At 40.6% G+C, this 22,324-nt stretch overlaps 2 protein-coding genes across 3 annotated transcripts in view; one reads left to right on the top strand and one right to left on the bottom strand.

Annotated features, from left to right (window-relative positions):
• Positions 1 to 188: 188 nt before the first annotated feature.
• On the bottom strand, positions 189 to 12,073 carry setd7 (SET domain containing 7, histone lysine methyltransferase). The gene is made up of 8 exons (XM_088294366.1): positions 11,906 to 12,073; positions 6,650 to 6,779; positions 4,867 to 5,068; positions 4,280 to 4,469; positions 1,090 to 1,171; positions 896 to 1,013; positions 657 to 814; positions 189 to 574 (listed from the first exon to the last, which is right to left on the bottom strand). Exons 1-8 carry the CDS (start codon positions 11,943 to 11,945, stop codon positions 382 to 384), a joined length of 1,113 nt encoding a protein of 370 aa, XP_088150492.1. The 5' UTR covers positions 11,946 to 12,073; the 3' UTR covers positions 189 to 381.
• Positions 12,074 to 15,871: 3,798 nt separating this feature from the next.
• nocta (nocturnin a) overlaps positions 15,872 to 22,324 on the top strand; it is a 30,938-nt gene continuing 24,485 nt past the window's right edge. Inside the window, exon 1 of one of the 2 annotated variants that reach the window (XM_088294365.1) lies at positions 15,872 to 16,019. Coding sequence is in view for 1 of the 2 variants with exons in the window: in XM_088294362.1 (XP_088150488.1) it covers positions 16,237 to 16,435 (199 nt within the window). In the remaining variant the exon portion in view is untranslated. The other variant, XM_088294362.1, reaches the window with a different exon arrangement.

Below are 22,324 nucleotides of genomic sequence, written 5' to 3'. Positions count from 1 at the left end.
TAAAAGTTAGACCAGAGCAGGGCGTATGGGTTTACGATACTCACCAACACCACGTCATCAATTTGATGAGATTAATTTGGATTTTAGCAATGACCATTTTGTACCACACAAACACTCAATGAATAAAGACCATAATCCACTTATGTGTCGTGCATAATTGGCTGTAAGAATTTCACTCCACAATCAACCATTTTCCAACAATAAATATATTTATATTGTCTAATGTTAGCTAAGGGAATACACTGACACTTGTGGGTCTAAATTCAAAACAGTTTGTCTCACAGCATGGTGACCTTTAATACTGTATCTATGGTACAGTATGTGGCTACAAGGGAAGACAAAGTGAATCACAAGCAGCAGGGTGTTGCCTTGTCAGTAGCCTCAGTAGGTTGTGGGAACTGCCTGTCCACGTTGGAACACATGCAGCTCCTGCTTGTACCAGTCAGGGGCCTCTGGCCCATTCTTCCCTGCCGCTCCATGATCATAACCATAGGCAACGGTCAGCTCCTCATCCTTCTGCACAGCCCTTAATGTTCTGATGCATTTTATTGAACCAAAGCGGGGGTGAACAAACCTGTAGGGGGGTGGGGGAGTAGAAGGGGAACACCTTCAAACTCAATGATATTGTCAAATATTGCAAGTAGTTTAGAACTTACAAATCATATTTGCAGTTTGGTGTGAAGGAGTGGTTCGCCTTGTGACCGAGAGAGGCGCAATATCGCTCCATCTCGTCAAATGGCTGTGGTACATCAATTACAGTGTCATCATCCAGTGAGATTGTGTTGCCATTCAACACCCAGTCTCTGTTGTCCACCTGAGGATTAGTGGAAAATGGGTTCAATGAGAATCCAGACTGCATTAAAAGGATTCTTGATCATCCCAGGAGGGTCTGCACCTCTGAGTGTGTGATTCGTATTCCATTATAAAAGGCCACCACAGTGTCTCTTTCAGCATCTGTCTGGGCAAACAAACCTTGTCCAGCTCCTTTTATTAAGGAGTCTGCCACAAACACCCTGAACAACAACATGTAAATATTAGTAAGTCCTTCAACTCGGCTTCAAAGCGCTAGATAAAGTTGACCGTCAGTACCTTTGGCTCTCGTAAGGGTCTGGCAGCAGAGCATGGGTTGCAATACAAGTGGAGGTGGACTTGTCGTATCTATAAACAGGACCTTAAAAAAGTTAAATAGCATTTGAGATTGTTTTTTAATAAGTTACATTAATATGTCAAGACACAGTGGAACAACAAGAGTTGAAAGTTGAAGATAACATGGAATTGGTCAGTCGTAATAGTGCCCACCCCTCTGGCAGGGTTTACAATAAGATTTTGATGAGTATGAATCTTTGCCCATTTCTCCTGAAGAACATCACAAATGTTTGGCAGGAGGGATTGTCTTTGTTCTGTCCTGTTGTATCTGTTGCATGAATAAGAAAACCTTGTGGGAACTACAAAATCTAGCCAACACTTGGATTACTATTTAATTGTGGATGACTTTTCCATGTAAAGCCAAGCATCACATCAGTTCACAAATGCCCGTTTAATGAACAAATAGTTTTTCTCACCAACAAAATATTCCCCAATATTAAAGCCAGAATGATTTTTTTTTCCAGAGCTGATACCAATTAGGAGTAGGCTGATAACCGAAATTCAGAGCCGATATTCATTTTCAGTAAGGAAAATATTTGCATCAAAATTAAAAAAAAAATATATATATATATATCAACTCAAGTCGTTGTTGAAATGTCTTTTACTTTTATTGAACACCTTTTCAGTTTGGCAAAATGGTGATTTATTATTTTTAACCTTAGACAATAGACACCATTGTTTAAAAATCTAACAAAAGGTTCAGGGAGCTCCTCGGGTCATCAACTTGTCCTAAATATTTTGATGAAATAAGTTATGGTAGACTACAGTAAATTTCACTTATCTTTGGCTTTCATCTCATACAAAACAAAAAGGTGCAGCGAGTTCCCTGGGTCAGCACCATCTCTTATAAAGTTATCTGAAAATTCAAATAAATATTTCCCTGAAATTAACGCACATTTAAATTGATTTCTTATTGGCTGTCAGACTTTTAAAAAACACCAATGACAATTTTTGTCAAAATGCCAATTGTCTGTGCCAATAATCGGTCTATCCCTAACAAATAATTGTTTTAATTCTCGGAAAATTACAGCACCCACGCGGTATTCTCAAATGTGCTTTCATTTATTTTTGTTTGTTTAACAGGGACATTGCACAACAAATGTGTTGCACAGACCAGAAACAGCTAAAAGCCAAGTTTCATCTTTTGTCATCAGCAGGTAAAATGAAGTCCATTTACAAAAACATTGATAAAAACAAAGATAACCCATGCCAGAAGAACCAGCAAAAAGATCAACATTTACATATTTCCGGACATCCTCGTCGCCAAACTGGACATTCTCCCTGCCCTCACACGCATCTGGATTAAGGACTTTCTGACCAACAGACCCCAGACTGTGTTGCTTGGCCCCTACACGTCCTCCACCCGTACGCTGAGCACCGGTTCCCCTCAAGGATGCGTGCTGAGCCCTCTCCTATACGCCCTCTACACCTACGACTGCAGCCCGGCCCACGGTAACAACACCATCGTCAAGTTTGCTGACGACACGACAGTGGTGGGTCTGATCTCGGAAGGTGACGAGACAGCCTAGAGAGAGGAGGTCCAGAGACTGACGGCTTGGTGCGAGGACAACAGACTGCAACTAAACATTGCAAAAACAAAGGAGATCGTCATCGACTTCAGGAGGAACAAGACGGTGCCGCCCCCCCTCTGCATCGAAGGCGTGTGTGTGGAGAGGGTCCACACGTTCAAGTTCCTGGGAGTACAGATCTCCGATGACCTTTCTTGGACACACAACACCACAGCAGTGGTAGAGAAGGTCCACCAGCGCCTGCACTTCCTGAGAGTCTTCAGGAAATTCAACCTGGACAGGAAGCTGCTGCTGGCCTTCTACCACTCGTCCATCGAGAGCCTGCTGACGTACTGTGTCTCCACCTGGTACAGCGGCTGCACTGAGGCGGACAGAGTGAGGCTCCAGAGGACGGTCAAAACAGCGCAAAGGATTATTGGCTGCCCTCTCCCCTCACTGTCTGACATCTACACCGCCCGGTGCCTCAGCAGGGCTCTCAATATCGTCAAAGACAATACCCACCCAAACTCACACCTGTTCGACCTGATGCCCTCTGGCAGGCGCTACAGGTGCATCAAATCAAGGACCAATAGACTGAGAAACAGTTTCTTTCCAAGAGCCATCTCCATTCTAAACTCTCACACACACACACACACACGACCACCCTTACCTTGCAGAACAGCAATGTGATGTGTTTTTATATATCCTATTCAGTATTATTTTCCATTGCACTAACTATTCTCTTATTTATCTAATTTATATATTTATCTGAATTATTGTTGTATTGCACTGGAGAGGGGGCAATAAAGGGATTTCTGATATTCATAAGAGGGGCGGCATTAGGTTAGTCCGTCACCAAGTTCCCATCAGTATTTCAGGCCAACCCTCAAACGGCGACCAGAACATAATTTCCACTTCACACGCAGGCGTCGCACAAGCAGACACTTAGCCAAATAAAGAAAACAAATTTAAAAAAGCAACAAACACACACGCACGCATTTAGAAGTGATTGGTGAAATTACAACATTGTGGGACACACGTCAATGACCTCTGTGAGACTGAAAGGTACACAACACTGCTTTATTTTTTTTAGACTGCAGGTGTGCAGTGATGTGGTACTGGTCAGACCATCTTCACACCATTTCTAAGGATCAATTTAAACAGTTGCAGACTGTTACACAGTCGAAAAGTTAATGGTAAAGAGTTCCACATCCCTACAGGTTTAACAAAGAAGCACTTCTGTGCAAATGTGGAGGATCTTAACTCACATAACAGTCCCACGTAGACTCGACTTGTTCTGACTCCTGCTTTATCACATGATTTCACAAACAATTTCATGGGCGGTGGCGGCAGAATATGCAAAATTTTATATTTTAAAGTGAGATTTGAGAAGAGGACAAAATTTGGCCCCAAAATGGAGCCTTGTGGCACTCCCACTGTGCTTGTTCGCAAAGGCGGCAGGTTTCTGGGGCTCGAACGGGCTCATTCATCAGTTGGTGAAGGAAGGTTCCACTGTCGCGTACTATTATTTTATATTGGCAGAAAATTTTGACTGATTAAATGACCCAAGAAGCGACGTGTTTCCCTTCATAATATAATACTAAGCGACATAGCTACTTGCTTACCACTGGGTGTGACCTGAAAATACGGTCTTCCATTCTCAGTGAGGATCAGGGTGGCGAGCCGCGCTTGGATGAGTTCTCCCTCCACAAAACTACCGTAAAGAGCTGTGCGTCCATCAGGGTAGACATACGCTAACGATTCACCGGTCATCTCTCCCCCCGTGTTCACCTCTCCAAACACACAACCTCCGTCCTAGATGTAACACAGTGCATATAGACATAGAAACATGGAAAATAAATAATAATAATTGAATATGATTCAGGCTCCGGCCTTCCTGTGTGAAGTTTGCATGCTCTCCCCGTGCCTGCGTGAGTTTTTTCCAAGTGCTCTGGTTTCCTTCTACATTCCAAAAAAATGCATGGAAGGTTAATTGAACGCTCCAAATTGTCCGAAGGTGTGATTCTGAGTGTGAATGGTTGTTTGTCTATGTGTGCCCTGCAATTGGCAACCAGTTCATTGTGGAACCCTCCATCTGTCCGAAGACGGCTGGGATAGGCTCCAGCCCGCCTGTGACCCACGTGAGGATAAGCGGTTTGGATAATGGATGGATGTTACGTGAATTACAGGCAGTAAGTAGCAGATGACTTACAGAGTAGTACGCCCAGCATTCCCCACAGCGGATGTTGTCTTTGTACTGGCCCTTGAACACAAGGCGGCCTTCTCTATCGGACTCCTGCGCTGGCCCATTTAGTTCGCCATCCACATACGTGCCATGCATGACACCTCCATCTTCATATGAATACACCCCCTGTCCCTGAAGAACATCATCCACATAGAAGCCTTCCAAGGTGCTGAGGCAGAGAAATGGCAAATGGGACAGAATGACAAATTAAATCAATTATATTCACTTCATTAAAATAGCTAAGGACGCAATTACTGGGTAACTGGTGAGCAATGTTCCCTCTAAGCTGCACACGTGAGCAATTGCACACTGCATTCCTCCAATTCCCACCGCAGTTAAATCTACAAACAGGACAACACACTATTCCCACTTTCCTGACAATTTCAGTAGCGCGACTGAGGGCGCACACTCAGTTGTTCTACTATAATTTGAAGCACACACGTAAACTCACACTCACTACTGACATGCCTCTGTAGACGCTTTATTCAGGAAGTCCAAATATGGGTGTAGTTCACGAACCTCCTAAATGAGGCTGTTTCACATGATTCAGAGGTCAGGTAACCTAGAATTGTTTTATTAAATGGCATGATTTGAGTTATTTTTGAGTGGATAATGTGGGACCATATTGAAACAAATTCTATTCAGACTTAATAAATTACGCTTGATGGTTGTAATTTTGTTTAAGTAGGTCTGATTTTAATCACAACTTTCTATTCAGTGATTTGTTCTATTTTCACATTTAATCTGGTAGAATGTTTTTGTAACATCTACGTCATATAACAGCTGTGGTACTGCTTTGGTTGCCATGTGCATGTCTGATGTCGCACACTGTGGTCCAAGGGATACTCAGGGAGTTTGTCTGGGTGCTCAGATGCATGGAAAATTCGAGGGAACATTGCTGGTGAGTAACTTCCAATTTGTTTTTGTTTTTCTAATTTCGATTTATTTTATTTATTCAGACAAAAGTCAAATAAAAATGACAAAAATAAACAAACAAATACATCAAATATGAGCAATATCACTTAATATAAAACATTAATAAATAAATCGTCATTAAATAAAAAACAGACTATCAATCAATATCAAAATATGGCAAATCCAGTCCCAAGAAATGGTTGCGGGTAATCTAATGTTTTCACCTGTTAGACAGCACAACAGGTTCAATAAGACAATACAACAGTGGATATAAAAAGTTGAGACATGACTTTTTAGATGCCAGATTATTATATTAAAACAACTGAAACAAATTATAAAAACATTTTCCACTATTAACGGGACTTTTTAGACGTACAACTCAAATGAAGTTTTAAAAATATATTTGTAATGAGAGGAAACAATAAAACAACAGAAAAAAATATATAACAACATGTATGTGGCTGTTCTCAGAAGAAACCTGTCACATTATGCTTTGTTGGCCTGACTTATTGATGGCGTATACATAAGATTAGTAGCCAAGTTTTATGGTATTTGCAAAACAACTGTAGTGTGTATGTGAGTGAGTGAGTGAGTGAGTGAGTGAGTGAGTGAGTATACCTAAAGAATTTTCATGCCACAAAATAAGCAACCACAATGTATATTCTTCACTCATTAATTGTAGTTATCCTAGATGATGTGCAACTATTGCATGGCAATGCACATTTAAGTTTGAGTCTAAATGGCTAAATTCTGAAAAAAAGCATACAATTCCATAAGAAACATAGTGCATGCCATGAAACTCAGTTAAATATATCTTCAAATGAAAGTACAGTACCTTCCATCGAAGAAAAAGAATTTGCCTTTCCCATTTTTCTCTCCGTGTGTAAAGCGTCCTTCAAAGCGATCACACGATGAGTAGGTCACTGTGCACTGTCCATGAGGTTGTTCATCTGCATCCAGCGGACCTAAACACAGCCAATTATTGAACTTGATGAATAAATCTAAGATCTGAACATAATGTAACATTTGAGTTTAGAAGCACTGGGTATCAATGGGCACTTTCCAACCCAAATTACCAGGAACATGTACCGTAGTTGGTGTTTTCACAAAGCAGTCAAGGTCGTCAGAGCATTTATGTAAATCAGGCTGATGACGGCAGAAGTAACGGCACCACATATATTGTTTACACCGTTGATGGCATAGGAAAGAGACCCTGTATGACATATTCAAAATCAATGGTATCATTAAGGCACAAAGCAAGTGTATTTAGTTAAAAAAAATAATAATTGTGAGAATTTACCCTCAGGGATGTGTAACATTCTGATTTGTTAAACTAGAGTTATGAAGGATGCATTAGGTACAGAATATTCCTAAAAGTATCACCTTTATTCAATGTTCTCAAATTAATCGTCATGATTTGTTAACTTCTCTACTACCATTGACAGCTAAAGACGTCAAAGATCCTTTTTTTTTTTACTTGGCTGGTAGTGAAAAAAGTGTAAATCATGTACTAAAGAGACTGAGACAACTTGCAAAAGCAGCGGTGGAATTACATCCTTACTGTACTCAAGTAGATTTGTCAGGAATCTGTACTTTACTTGAGTATTTTACTCTTTGTCAAAGCAGGCTTGTTACTTTTCTCAAGCTTAGTAAATGACACTGTGAAAAAGACGGAACTAGAGAGTCAACTGGAAGACCTTTTGACTGGTTGCATGATGAAGTCGAACTTTACTCAGTTTGCACACACAAAAGGGGGCTGCAGTGGTGATAATGTACTAAGCGCTTTTATTCTCTGCGATGGAATTATCGTTTTTTGTTTTTTTTAAGTATCTCTGCGGCACGGGACTGAGTGACCCGCAGTAGCGCCGGACCGGTGCTTGCGTACCACTGTAGTAGGGTTCCTGTGCCTCAGTAGAGCTTTGTGCCGAGCAATGCCCCCGTCAGTGGAGCTGTGGTACTTTTTTTAAAATGTTTTTTTTACATACAGTCAGCCGGGGCTATTTTTTCAATATTTTTTGTCAACTCCTCACAATAATGTGAGTACGATCTGCTAATTAACAGACTACTATTAGCAACATGGCTAGCAGCGAGGTGCCTCCCGCCTCTAGTGATGAATACCAAACTCCTTCTAAAGATGGCAGTGCTGGAGACAAAAATGCACCCCATCTAAGTGTTTGTGCAGGTAAATGGGAAAATTAAAGCATTCTACCAACAACTCCAAACAGTGCACAGGAGCATGCTAACTCAACAGCTAGCTCCATCCACAAGCCCTGATAGGAATTTGCTGGGAGTGAAGGAAAAAGCCAGACCTGACTGTCAACAAATAAATGAGGAAGCCAAGGAAAGGTATGAAAGTGGACCTTCTCAGCAAATGAGATCAGCTCACTGGGCCACAAGCACCGACTATTGGCGACGAAGCCTTGTTTGGTATCAAACATTTGTGTAACAGAGAGAACACAAAACTTCTGTGTTGTGGTAATGACATGGTGTCCGGTATTTCTGAAAAGTCATGAAAATTGCTACAGAGCATCCCACTGTCAAATCGGTTATAATTCATACGGGAGCATTTGAAGTGTTGGGAAAAAAACATTTGGAGCTACTGAAGGAAGACTTTGTTAACCTTCTACAAGAAAGAAACTCAGAGGTTTTCTGAGTGGGCCTCTGCCGACGGTGCAGGCAGGTGATGAGTGCTTTAGTGGGATAATGTCGCTGACGAGATGTCTGAGAAGTGTCTGGGCGCTTCTCATCCAGTGAAATTTATCGACAAATTTTCAGTTTTTTTGGCAATGTCATATTTTCCAATGTGATAGGATTTATCTTAATAATAAGGGGATCAAATTACTGACTGCCAATATTTTTCAGAGTGTGCGTCACATTCCAAAAACAAAGGGCATGTTTATTCACAACAGATAAGACTGCTGCAAATCTAAAGGCCCAATAACCGCACAACCAAACAATTTACCAACAGAACAGACTGATTTCTCCTCATCTGCCCAAACTCTTGGGCCGCATCTACCACTGGATTTAACCTAAACTTGGAGTCTTCTTCACCCTGCCTAACACTACCACTAAAAGCGAGGAAGATTTGAATACGATTTGAGTTAGTTATCGTTGCTGGAGATAGAACATCAACAAAGTAGTAAAAAGGATACCCTTCATAGACAACGAAATCCTCATTGTAAAGTATGTTTTACGGTGTCCCAATGATTCACGGTTCAAAATAACTTTTGTAGTTTGATTTTTGTTGTTGCTGCAAGCTGAGAGCCACAGCATCAAGAAAACGTTAACATTATATCTCATGGCATCTGGCTTCCAACAGCCGCTCAATATTAACGTCGACATTTAATTCATTTGGGTCGCTATTCATATACATGTTTCTCCAAAGGTTCTAAAGGTGTAAAACTGGAGAATTAACCAGCGAGCTGTTTCATGCTCTGTTGTCTTAAATGAAACGTAAGGTGAACGCGGTAGTTAGCCTGCTGTCATCTGTCTTACAAGTCTGAATATTAAACTTTGGTTTACGGTGGTTTATTTGCCCGGACTTTTTTAGGCTTGAAGTAGGGATTTAATAACATTGTGTGATTATAATTGATGCTCGGAGTAACCTTAACGGGAGTGGCTTATTTTTTTCATAGGGTCAGTTGAGAATAAAAAGGCCCCTGCAGAGATGATTTAGGACCTCTTCTTAAAGAGTACCAAGTCCGGAAATGATGAGGCAGGCAGACAGCCAAAATTCAGGTCTGCTAGCAGTCCCCAGCCTGGGACGAGGAAGGAGGAGAGAGAATCTGATACTCATAGTCCATCACCTGGTCAGAGCATAGAAGCAGTCACATGCTCACATCAGTAGTAATTTCAAGTTACAGGGTTCCCACGCTAGTATGTTGAATTGGAACTTGATTTTCTATATTTCCAGGTCTATACTAGGATGGAAAATGGAAACAATTGGGTGCAAATATATTTATCTGGATTATTTTAAAATGTTTGGATTAATTATTTTGCATACATAATCTATCTACAATCTCCTGGAAATTATTTAGTGCGATACTAAATGTAACATTCAATACATACACATTCTGAATAAATATAACAAATGATTTTCATGATGAATGGCATCATCTATTCACATAATACACTTCTTTTCACTTTTAAATGTGTAGGAACCCTTTTTTTATATATATTTTGAAATGTTGGTTACTGATGTGTTGTTTTTTTAATGGTGGTTGCATGTTTATTTTGTTTACACTAATATTTTTATTTTTATACAATATAGTTGCATTGAGGGAGGACACAAAAGACAACGGTGGCAGCTCCTTTCTGGAGAGAGAATGTACAATACAGCCCAGCCCATCATTACCAGGTCAGAGCATAGACAGAAACAGTTACATGCTCAGTTCAGTAATTATGTTTGGTTTTAGCTTTAAATAATGTTTATTAATTATGAACCCTCTACCGCTACCACTCTGCCCATCTCACGCATAGGGCACTGTAACAGTTCCTGTTTAGGTCAGTGTGTAGTATTATTTTGTATTAATTTTCTGTCCCCCTTCAATGACCTTATCATGATGGAGAGGTTTGAGTGTCCCAATGATACAAGGAGCTAAGTTGTCTAGGGCTTTATGCCCCTGGCAGGGTCAACCATGTCACCTCACCTAGGTAAAATTTTATTTTTACGCAGAATATTTTACTCAGAATTTTTACTGTTATAATGAATAAATAATAGCATTTTTTAGAGTGCAATGTACGCTAAGAAATGTATTGCTTGTTTTCACTACTTGTTAGTTGTTATACTTGTTTTTAGTGCAAATGTACTAGTAATATGATTCAGTTTTTTGTGATTTTGTTATCTTGACCTCCAAAAGTCTCAGTCTCAATGCTCTCTAGTTTTGATAACATCTTTGTCTCGGTTGGTGTTACAACGCTTTGTTATTCAAAACTCCCTTATGCATTGTTGTTTAATTTTTTATTAATTATGTGTATTAAATAAATACACTTGTTGTCCCATTTTGGTCTGGCCTCGGACATGGCTGCTTGTCACCAATGCACGTGCATTGGCATTGCTTTGTAGTCACTTGTTTAACTATTAACTATTTTGTTGAACATTCAGTTAAAACTACTTTTATATGGAAAATGTCCGTGGTGTGTATCATAGCTTTACTCAAAAAAACGAGAGAACCTCTAAAATGAAATCATGAAAAGTGGCTTTTTTGCCCTCAGCCACGACCGCGACCCCTACATAAATATCGATCATGCGCCTCACCAACTCCTATCCCTGAGACAGAAAAAAAATGTTTTCACTGTGGCTGCTTACAGGGTGGCAAGATGACACCATAGAGCAGGGGTGGGCAAACTTTTTGATTGGCGGGTTTTAAAATTTGACAGAGGGGCCGGACCAGTAGCAGATGGATGGAGTGTTTTGGTAACCTCACCTTGTCGGAGAAAATAAATACATTTAATTTGAAATGAAAGTGAACAAAAGCATTACAATGAAATATATGTCTTTGAAAAACCACAGTATTTAGAAAAAAAACATTTAATTTTTTTCAACTTCGGCGGGCCAGATTAGAACACTTAACGGGCCGCATGGGGCCTCCTGGCCATAGTTTGCCCACACCTGCCATAGAGAAACACAGCTCTATTAAGTTTCGTGCCCAACTAGCGCCATAAGCTGCGATTGGCCATGCTGTTTATTTACTGTAACTATGAAATGTGCATATGTGCGTATTATGTTTCACAATATGATTTAACAATTAAATCACACAGGTACTGTATCCTGGATGTAAAACCAATCGATTAAACAAAACATCATGCATTCATTCTGTAATAGCACAATGTGCTAAAAAGTAGAGTCCTTTAAGTGCCTTCCACGTTTTTCTTCCGGGAGACATTAAGCAGCAGCGGGAGTCGGGGAGAAGCCAGACCGCTCTCACGCGCCTGTCAGGCGGATTTCCTTGTGAAATCGAGGCCCTGGCGCGTCATGTTGTCGAGGTGGCCCACTAGCGAGCAGACGCGCGGAAATTCGCGATAGATTAGTCACCAAAATATCAAAGACGGAACAATCACACTGAAATGCTGAGGATCCGCATTGGCTTACCTTCCACGACCTCCTCCACGTTCTCATCCTCGCTATCCATCTTGCAGGACGCCACTGCTCAGTTGTGACCAAAACAGCTCCCGCCACGCATGGGGCGTCGTCAGGATTTGGCAGTGCCCTATGACAGCTGTGGCCACTTCTGACACTGCAGCATTGAATCACGATTAGAATGCAAATGTGGTATTGATACCAAGTTGTCAGTGGACCACAAATTACGCACTTGGTGATTATTTTAAATAAAGTTGTGGTTTTTCAAAAAGAGTTCGTTTTTTTCTGCCATCCTGTTTAGAGCGTGTACATATCATCCCTCGTGAGAGATCAAGCGAGATATTTTTCTATTTTGCCATATATATTTTTAATTTTCACGTTAATGGGATGTATGTAACGTCAAAAGACAGTTAACATAAAAATTGGACATGTGTGTTTTTCACAGGACTTTGAAAATATTGTAAAGTAAAATTACATTAAACCCCTTTTCCATGGGTCCAACAGGAAAAAACATTTGAAACAAAAGAAAAATAAACAAATTCAATATATATCAATATTCAACAATAGGAACTTATATTGCTACTTATATTACTTACTTATATTGCAATATACTTTTTCAGCCATATTGCCCAGCTCTCCTAACCTGCCAGCCATCGCACTGCACATCTATGGGCTGATGTTTGTGCCACTATTTGTGCCACTAGAAACGGAATATTTGAATTGAAGACTGAATATTTGAATTAAAAACCGAATAATAAAAAAAATCAGTTTTTCATTCTAATATTCAGTTTATAATTCAAATATTCAGTTTTCAATTCAAATATTCCGTTTTTAATTAAAATATTCAGTCTTCAATTCGAATATTCAGTTTCTAGTGGCACAAATATCAGCCCATACACAACCATTAAATGTTAACGGGATCATCCAGCCACGATGGTCTATTTTTCAATAACACGCTTAATGTATGTATCCCCTTTTAGGAAAACGATATCAACTTGTATTTCCAAATTTATAAATTTGTTTTGGAGAAAACAATACAAAACTAATGAGATTAAAAACGCCTCCTGGTCATGAACATTATGGCACGGCCCCCTCCCCCGCCCTCCACGTTTTAGTGGGAGTAACGGGAGGGACCGATTACAACGTGTCCATTTAAAGTTATTGTAAATATTTGGCTAATAACGCCAAAACAACGGGACCAACAGGTCCCAAATGTATGTGGACATCTCCACTTGGGCCCACTTCAACCTCTGAAAACATCAAAAAACGATTTGCCTTCCCATGACTGACTTAAAAGAGAAGGAGGCAATGAGCAGTTTACATGGAACTCTCATGTAGTTTATTATCCGTAACAAGTCACCAAGGTACGCAAACACAATGCATTGAGAGTGGCTTGGGTAAGGTTAACTGTTCGTAGGTCTTTATATATTACAATTTACTTTTTTTCACCGCTCACTACTACTCACTGGTGTCGGACATGAACACTCGACTGCTTGAGAGGCAATACTCGACATGGAGTCGCAGGCTGGACAGTAAGGAGCTAATTTTGTTGTCTAATGGCTTTTGTTTTAGTGGCCAGAAGCTAATTGTGTCTCTTGGCCGTGCTGTTATCCTACGGTTAGCCGGGGAATGGAGTGGAGGGGAAGTGAAAAACATCCATGCCTGCCTGAAGGATGCCTCCTGCCTGCCACCAGGTGCCATCTGCCTCCTGAGACTTGGGAAAACATTAGCATAGCTAAATGTCCGAAATATAACCATTCGAGGTTCATGTGCACATTCATGCTCTTGTCCGCTTCAGCATATGTAAGTGGAGAAGAGATGACACGGTATTTTTGATTTTGCGGAGGTGATCAAATGGGCTTATGTTTCGTAGCAATATTGTTGTTAGTTATGTTATGTTGCTTAGGGGGCGGATTACAGTGAGGAACGGGGGAAGAGGACGTGACGTTTTCCCTATGTTAACAGACTGAAGTAACGTACTGTACTGCAAAAGTTAAGAAGTTAATAAAAGTGAAGTAAGCAAGTCAATGCTTTAATCGTCGACTCTGTATGAAAGAACAGAACAGAGTGAAACATGGTGGCAGGGCGTGAGTCTTAACTGGCGACGTGAAGAGAGTGTTGAAAGGATTGCTAGCTCGTTAGCACGGAGGCTAACTACGGACAGTCGCTACGATGGAAGGACTGCGACCGCCGCCGATTCTTGCTTTGGATTCAAACAATTTGTCGAAGACGTGGAAAGAGGAATTCACATTGTATGTGGAACTGACAATGCCGGACTCGGAGGAATCCACGAAAGCTGTTTCATTACCTCATAGGCGAAGAATGTAGAGAACTGTTAAACACGTTGTTGATTGATGATGCGACGGCAAGGACTACCGTGAGGAATCCACGAAAGCTGTTTCATTACCTCATAGGCGAAGAAGGTAGAGAACTGTTAAACACGTTGTTGATTGATGATGTGACGGCAAGGACTACCGTGAGGGAGATGATGAGAAAATTCGACGAACATTGTAACCCTATGTTAAACGAGAATGGAGAGATACAGATTCTTCATGAGAGATCAAACACCGGGCGAAAATGTGGACAAGTACGTTACTGAATTGAGAGTTTTGGCCAGCACCTGCAATTTTGAGCAGTTAAGAGACTCATTGATAAAAGATAGATTAGTGTGTGGCACAAACGACAATGGGCTGAGGGACTGCTGAGAGAAGACAATCTGACATTAGAAAAATGCATGAAGATTTGCCGAGCAACAGAGTTGCCACGAGAAAACTGTAAAACACTGCAAGGGCAGTCAGTGGAGGAAGTGCATCTACTCAAACAAGAAAAGGCAAGCATAGGTGATGTTTGCTGTAAGTTTTGTAGTAAGAAGCATGAGTGGAATAAAAAGAAGTGCTCTGCTTTTGGAAAAAAGTGTAAAAAATGTGGGAAGGATAATCATTTTGCTGCTATGTGTAAGACAAAAAATACACAAATGGTAAAAATGATAGAGCTGTGAATGCAATTCAAGAGCAAGATAAAGAAGAATATGAAGATATTATGATGATAACCCACATTGTTGAGACAAAAGAGAATGTGAACCAAATTGGAGACTAACATACTCCAGAAAAACAACTCTTTGCTGGTATGCTAATTGACACTACACAAGTTAAATTTCAAATAGACTGTGGAGCATGCTGTAATGTCATTCCTGTGCATCACCTAAACCCAGATATAAAGCTAGAACATTCTGGCAAAGTACTGGTAATGTACAATAAAACAAAAATGAGTCCATTGGGCCAGTGTAGAGTCAAAATCAGGAATAATATATATATATATATATATATATATATGTATATATATATATATATATATGTACAGTGGAACCTCGGTTCTCGACCATAATCCGTTCCAGAACCCTGTTCGAAAAGCGATTTGTTCGAACACCGAAATCATTCCTTTGCTGCTTGCACTGACTTTCTTTGGAGGCATGATTAGGGGCTAAAACACTTGGTACACCTATATAAAACGCGAGAGCAAAACGCAGCACGTCCGCACGCGACAACAGTTGGTCACGAAGAGAGCGATCTACACCCGTATGCCGCTCAGCATCCCACCCTCGCGTACGCACTCACGCACTCACGCGTCGTACCGGCGTTCGAACTCCGATTTTTGCAGCAAGCAAGTATTTCTCGAATTTTTTGTTCGGACTCTGATTTGTTCGAACTGTGAGTCGTTCGAAAACCGAGGTTCCACTGTATATATAAAACAACACATTCATTTATTTTTTTTCAAGTTTGGTGGGCCGGATTAAAATGTGTAACGGGCCGCATGTGGCCCCCGGGCCGTAGTTTGCCCACAGCTGTTCTATGGGAAAGTCGCCCCTGCCAATATGGCCGCGACGTACGCACGGGAGTTTGAAGGATGCTACAGTATGCTGGTGTCCTTTGCTTCAACATGGTCCCGCCTCTCAACCTACGTCAATGTGGCAAGTCCAAAATGTTATAGGGGGGACCACGCGAGTTACAAACATTGTTCTCAACTAAAATTTGCTTACACACACTATGTAAAAGGAAATGTGGACAGATTAGTAATCTTTTGATCACATTTAATCACTTTAGACGAATTTAGCCATCATCTGTCAAAGGTAAATAGGATTTAGGATTTCATGGTACACCTCGTTTAATCAATATGCCTCCGTTCAGTGTTCAACAGAATATGATGTAACATTTACCGGCTTTCTGCGGTAAACTATACGTCAAAAGATCATTCTGGGAACATTCTTCATTTGAATTTGTTTTTGTAAGTTCCTCGGGGGTCAGTGGCACACTCTCATATCGCTAATTGGCAAAGTACAGTCAGTAATGAATCCAGCTCGCCGTTGTTCAGCTCTTCTGAGCCAAATGTGTGTTTCATCGCTGGAGGGAAGTACTACAAGAAGAACATTTTCACCAGTTACTTCTGGTATATCGCCGGTGGAAATACGGTGCCATTATCCCGGAGGGGAGAAGATAGGTCGACCGCTGACGTCAGCTGGAGCAATCACAACGGGGACAGTGTCAGGTACAGCTCTCCCCTGTGACAGGAGGTGGTCAGGTTGTTTGTTCGTTTTATTGACATTTGTCTCCTGTAGCTTTTTTCGGGTTGTCAGTCCTCATCTACCAGTACCATTTATGAGACGAAAACATTACATAATGCATCTTTTAATTTTAGATAATTACAGTTGAGGTCTATTTACCTGATATTTTTTCTTTTGAAAGTATTTCAGAGCATGGATGGATGGACGAACGGATGGCCGTCACAATTGTCTAACCAATAAACCCAATTTAAGTTTGTGATATTGTCGTCGTGCTGTTCCTTACAGTTGATTTTCAGGTGTCTTGAAAATGTTAATGTCAAGGCAGGTCACGTAAAAGCTACCTAAACTATTGAGCACCGTTCAAGCGCAAGTTTCCTTTCTACTACTGTGATTCTAATAATTAGGAATGACCTACCTACTCTAAATATAAGTAAAGGCCTTAACTGATAATTAGTTGGACACGGATGTGCTCTAGTAAGAAGGTATTATTTTAGCATGTTAGAGCAAAAATATAGGGGGATTAGAGGAACGCTTGTTTCGTACAGACGATAAGGTGTTCTTGGCTAGGACAGTTTAATATTGTTTTGATCATCGTATTATGCTACGTTATGTTGAGGTTATGATTTAAACATTTAGATTTTTATCTGTACCACAGTAATTTCATCACCCTCTTTTCAAGATCTTCAAAAAATTTGAAAACGAAATTAGCTTTTCTAATAATCCTGGTTGCTATATGTCAGGGGTGTCAAACTCATTTTAGCTCAGGGGCCACATGGTGGAAACTCTATTCCAGAGTGGGCCGGACTACTAAAATCATGATCGATAACAGAGGTATTCAATTAAAAGTCACAGAGGTCCACAACGAAAATTTCTTCCAATTAAAAGGTCCGAACCAAAGTCCAACTTCCCTTAATGTTTAGCCTATGTTCACATTTTTTATATAGTTTCAATATTTAGTCATTTTCAACAGAGCACACTTATATACTAAATATTTAGCTATGTTCCCATTAAACACCTTTGCCAGTCAAACAAATATAAGGCTTTTTTTTCACATTCAAGAAAATGTGGCTCCAGGAACTTAAGGGTGCCACTTCCAGAAAAAAACAGTAAAATATCTCTTGCAGCAATATATCAAGTGCTAATCATTGAGTTCACATCTTTTACCTTTTTTTTCTTAAATCAAAGAGTTATCAGCCTAAAAACAAAACGGAAAGCCTAATTATCCAAGGAAAACAGGTCAACATGTTCAGTACACAATCAATAAAAATGGCTGTCCTGATGAAAAACTAATTCAAAATGAGCTTTGACACCACCTTTTCTTTTGAATATTTTTTTAACTTCTCTTAATGAGAAAAATGAGTTTGTGACTGCCCTGCCAGTGACTTAAATCTGGGTTGGAACGGAGTCAGTGCCATTGGGATTTGGTAGATTATTTTACACATTTGGGCTTTGTGTTTTCCTTTAAATAATGTTTGTGTAACCGCATTTAAGCACTCCTTCACAACTTCCCCATCACTGAATGTTTTTTATGTTTCCCCAAAATCCATGATACTTTTAGTGAACATTCGTTTGCATGCCGCTGGGCTGTAAACGAAAATGTAAAAATCTGTTATACTGCACTCGAAGTTCGATGTTTTTGCCTGCGCTCACCTCAAACTTCAGCGGATGACTTTGCACAAAAGGGCGGTGCTTTGTTTCGTAGTGGCGCTTCGCAATGTTGCGACGGTTTCGGAGGATATAATGCACACTGGTTTTGAATGGACTGCAGCCAGAACGAAACTAAATTTCTCCGTCCATTCATTTAAAACAACACGCATCGACCTTGCTAACTTTTTAGCAAGGCACACTGTCAGCAGCACTCTCTTCTGGTCTGCTGCGCAATCGGCAGTGGATCGTAAACAAAAGATTTGATTGGCTCAAATCAGTGACGCCTTCTCCCTGTTAACTAGAATTGCAGCGTCAAAGTTTGCGAATGCGCCCTGAAAAAAAATCATCATAGATTGGTCATGGGTCCGCGGTCCGCCATTTGGTGATGCCTGATCTATAACATAAAACAATTGCCCTCCAAATATTACGCAGATTATCACTATTTAATAATAATAATAATAATAATAATATTCCCTTTATTAGTCCCACAATGGGGAAATTCGAGATTCGAACCCAGGTCTCCTGGGGAGACTGGGTCCTGAACGCGGCGCCTTAGACCACTCGGCCATCCTGGCAGCATTTGCATGCCGCCCTGGTGTTTCCAGGAGTTGAATGTGTTATATTTAACACATTTATGTCATTCTGTTTTTTTCCCCCCAATAAAACCATGACTTAAGGTTGTGTTTTAAACAGTGACATTCAGTTGGGCTGTACTTATTTATATACTTTACCATATATTCTCAAATCAGACCTGCAAACGGGTTTAATCCAGCCCGTATGTTTGACACCCCTGCTCTATGTTAAAGGTCTTGTAACTGAAGACCTTTCAATGTCATTTGTGTCTGCTTAAAGGGTCGCTTGATTGACTTTGGCTCTTGTATAATAGGTTTGCATGTAAAGTTATATCAGTACTAAAATGCCCCCCCGCTCCCACAATGACAAAAAAAAGACAAGTGATTTTTTTTTTTTAATGAGATTTACGAGAAATTGGTACACACCCTTTTGGCGTCGATGTCACAGCAGTGAGGCAAGCGAGGTAATATTGTTCGAATTGTCAGTTCTGTTGTCTAAAACGGCAACTGATTGCCACCAAAATGCATCCATTACTACTCTTGTCCACTTCAGCCAGTCATGGGCCTGGGTGAAGGCTTCAAGCGGCTGGCTGCTTGAGGGGTCGGATAAAGAGGTGTGAGGACAAACGGCCATCCCTTTTCCTTTTTAACTCTATTTACACCTTCGCTGTTGGATATTAAAATAGTGTGGTCTTAATCGACATTGTTTTACAGGAAAAATTGACGAGATGACGAGCACTTCTAACATCCAGGAGATTGCACGACCGGCGGCATATGCGTGTATTGCGGCTGGCTCTGGCCGACGCTTCGAGTGGCGGAGGTCGTGTGTAAACAAAAGCGAAACTCCGCGGGACCGGCGCTCCATATAAAAAGAGCACACGCAGTGCGTCGGTCACAGTCGTCCTTGCGTTGCCATCTCGTCAGTGCGGACACTTTGCGACATTGTAGAGTCTGTGTGCACAAACTCGGGGGTATGGAGGACTGAAATTGCCCAAAATTAAATAAATAAATACACCATGAAATATTTCATTAAAATTGTCATTCATTAATTAAACGTGTAATGTATTAATTAAATATGGAATTACATAAATAAATGAGTCATTAATTAATTAAATTACCAATGAATAAAAAAAATCTATGTAATTATTTCTGTATTTAATTCATTATTTATGTGTTCCCCGCCTACTCCCCAAAGATAGCTGAGATAGGCTCCAGCACCTCCCCGCAACCCTGGTGAGGAGAAGCGGTTCAGATAATGGATGGATGGATTTATGTATTTACCATATTTTCCGGATTATAAACCGCTTCTTTTTTCTCAGATTTTGAGCCATGCAGCTAATACAACAGTGCAGCTTTTCTTTGGATTTTTCTTTCACCGGTAGGATCGCTCTATAGTTCAGAAAATACAGTAAATAAATCTTGATTTTTTTGTCTCTCTCTTGGGTGTGTTCTGTTTTAATTAGCAAAGTTGTTGTTGTGTTAAAAGGCCCTGTTTTAAGAATTTGTTTATGTACTTTTATGTGCATTCACAGTCCAAAATCGTTCTGTGCATGCATGCAACAATTTTTTTTCTACATAGAAAATTGCGGCTTACAGCCTGGTGAGGCTTGTATGGCTTTTTTTTTTCCCAAAAAGAGTTGCTGCGGCTTATATACAGGTACACCTTATAGTCCATAAAATACAGTAATTATTTCTTGGTCCCGCGTTGCAGTGTTTTATGAATTAATTGTATATGTCAAACCCGCCCATCAAAGTTTCGTGAACAGGTTCTAACACCTGATTGGTTGGGCTGATCATCATGGCATGGCAAATCAATTCCAGAATAATGGATTGATGACAACCAAGTGTCTAGTGACAATACTCAGAACAGTGAGTGACGCTTTTTACCTTTACATCGGTTCGAATACTCAAGCAAAACACCTAAATAAAAGCCACGACCGCTCAAGCAAGGGAGCTCATGAAAGTCCTCCATCGTCGTACCTGCCATTAGGGCTGGGCGATATGACCTAAAATCAATATCGCGATAAATTAAGCAATTTTACCTCGATAACGATAAATGCACGATAAATTTCCGCCCGTGGATCAAAATAAATGCAGGAAATGCATATTAACAGTTTTTATTGACCAACTGGTACACATTACTTTCAATGAAAAATAAAATTACAAAAAACATTTGTATAAACATTCCAAATAGCTTGCTTTGCATGACTTGAACAATGTCACAAAGAACAGGAGAAAAGGAGTTCCTCTCGCAAAATCTTTTCTCCAAATAGATTGCGCCAAGATGCTGTCATGCCATGTGCAAAGGCCTAGATTTGTGTGAAGGTCTCTTGTAAACAATATAAATAATGCCATGTGCAAAGGAGCTAGTGTGGTCGGCAAATAAAATGCTAAATAAAATGGGAAAAAGTCAATGCAAATAAACAAGTGTGCATCATCGGGAAAATGTGTTGTCTCGAGTACTCTGGTGCGCAGTCGCCACTTGTCGTCTATGTAATGCACAGGCAGGCTCAAACAGGGATCCATGTTGCAACTCGACCACAAGTCGGATGTGGATGGAAAACGCTTGACATGTCTACGCTCCCGTTCCGATGTTGTCCATATTGGGAAGTACGGTTTGCGACAAATATTTGCGTACCTCTTGTCGGCTACTTTCATGAGGCGTTTAAATCCTGTGCGCTCCACGGTAACTAGAGGAGCTAAATCTTTAGCTATGGGCTAGGCTATCGCGTCCACCTCTTAGACGTTCTCTCGTATGGTGTCGCCTCCGTTATGGGCTGTTGTCTCTGGTAGAACCTTGTTTCTCCCTTTGAACTTTCAGCACAGCATGGTTTAGGGCTGGGCGATATGACCTCAAATCAATATCGCGAGAAATTGAGCAATTTTACCTCGATAACGATAAATGAACGATCAATTCCCCCCCGTGGACTAAATTCAAAATAAATGCAGGAAATGCATATTCACTGTTTTTTTTTATTGACCAACTGCTACACATTACTTTCAATGTAAAATAAAAGTACAAAAATCATTTGTATAAACATTCCAAATAGCTTGCTTTGCATGACTTGAACAATGTCACAAAGAAAAAGGGTACCTCTTGCAAAATCTCTTTCTGCAAATAGATTGCGCCAAGAAGCTGTCATGATGTAAATAATGCCAAATTAAAACAATGCTAAATAAAATGAAAGAAAATGTCAATGCAAGCCAAATAAACAAGTGTGCATCATCGGGGAAAATGTGCCGTCTCGAGTACTCTGGTGCGCAGTTGCCACTTATCGTCTATGTAATGCACAGTCAGGCTCAATCAGGGATCCATGTTGCGACCCGACCACAAGTCGGATGTAGATGCATAATGCTTGACATGTCTAAGCTCCCATCCCGATGAAGTCCAATCGGGAAATACGGCTTTCATGAAGCGTTTAAATCCTGTGCGCTCCACTGTAACTAGAGGAGCTAAATCTTTAGCTACGTGCTAGGCTATCGCGTCCACCTCTGAGACGTTCTCTCGTATGGAGTCGCCTCCGTTAATGGGCTGTTGTCACTTGTCGAACCTTGGTTCTCACTTTGAACTTTCAGCACAGCATGGTTGAGTTGTGGGTGGTGAAAAAACTTCTGGATTTGAATCGCCAGCTACGACCGCGACGCCTGTTTTCT

The sequence above is a fragment of the Idiotropiscis lumnitzeri genome, chromosome 4 (genome assembly GCF_059441095.1).
Source record: "Idiotropiscis lumnitzeri isolate Australia: NSW breed Sydney's pygmy pipehorse chromosome 4, RoL_Ilum_1.0, whole genome shotgun sequence".
Classification (NCBI taxonomy): Eukaryota; Metazoa; Chordata; class Actinopteri; order Syngnathiformes; family Syngnathidae; genus Idiotropiscis; species Idiotropiscis lumnitzeri.
This window is presented reverse-complemented; position numbering and strand designations above follow the sequence as displayed.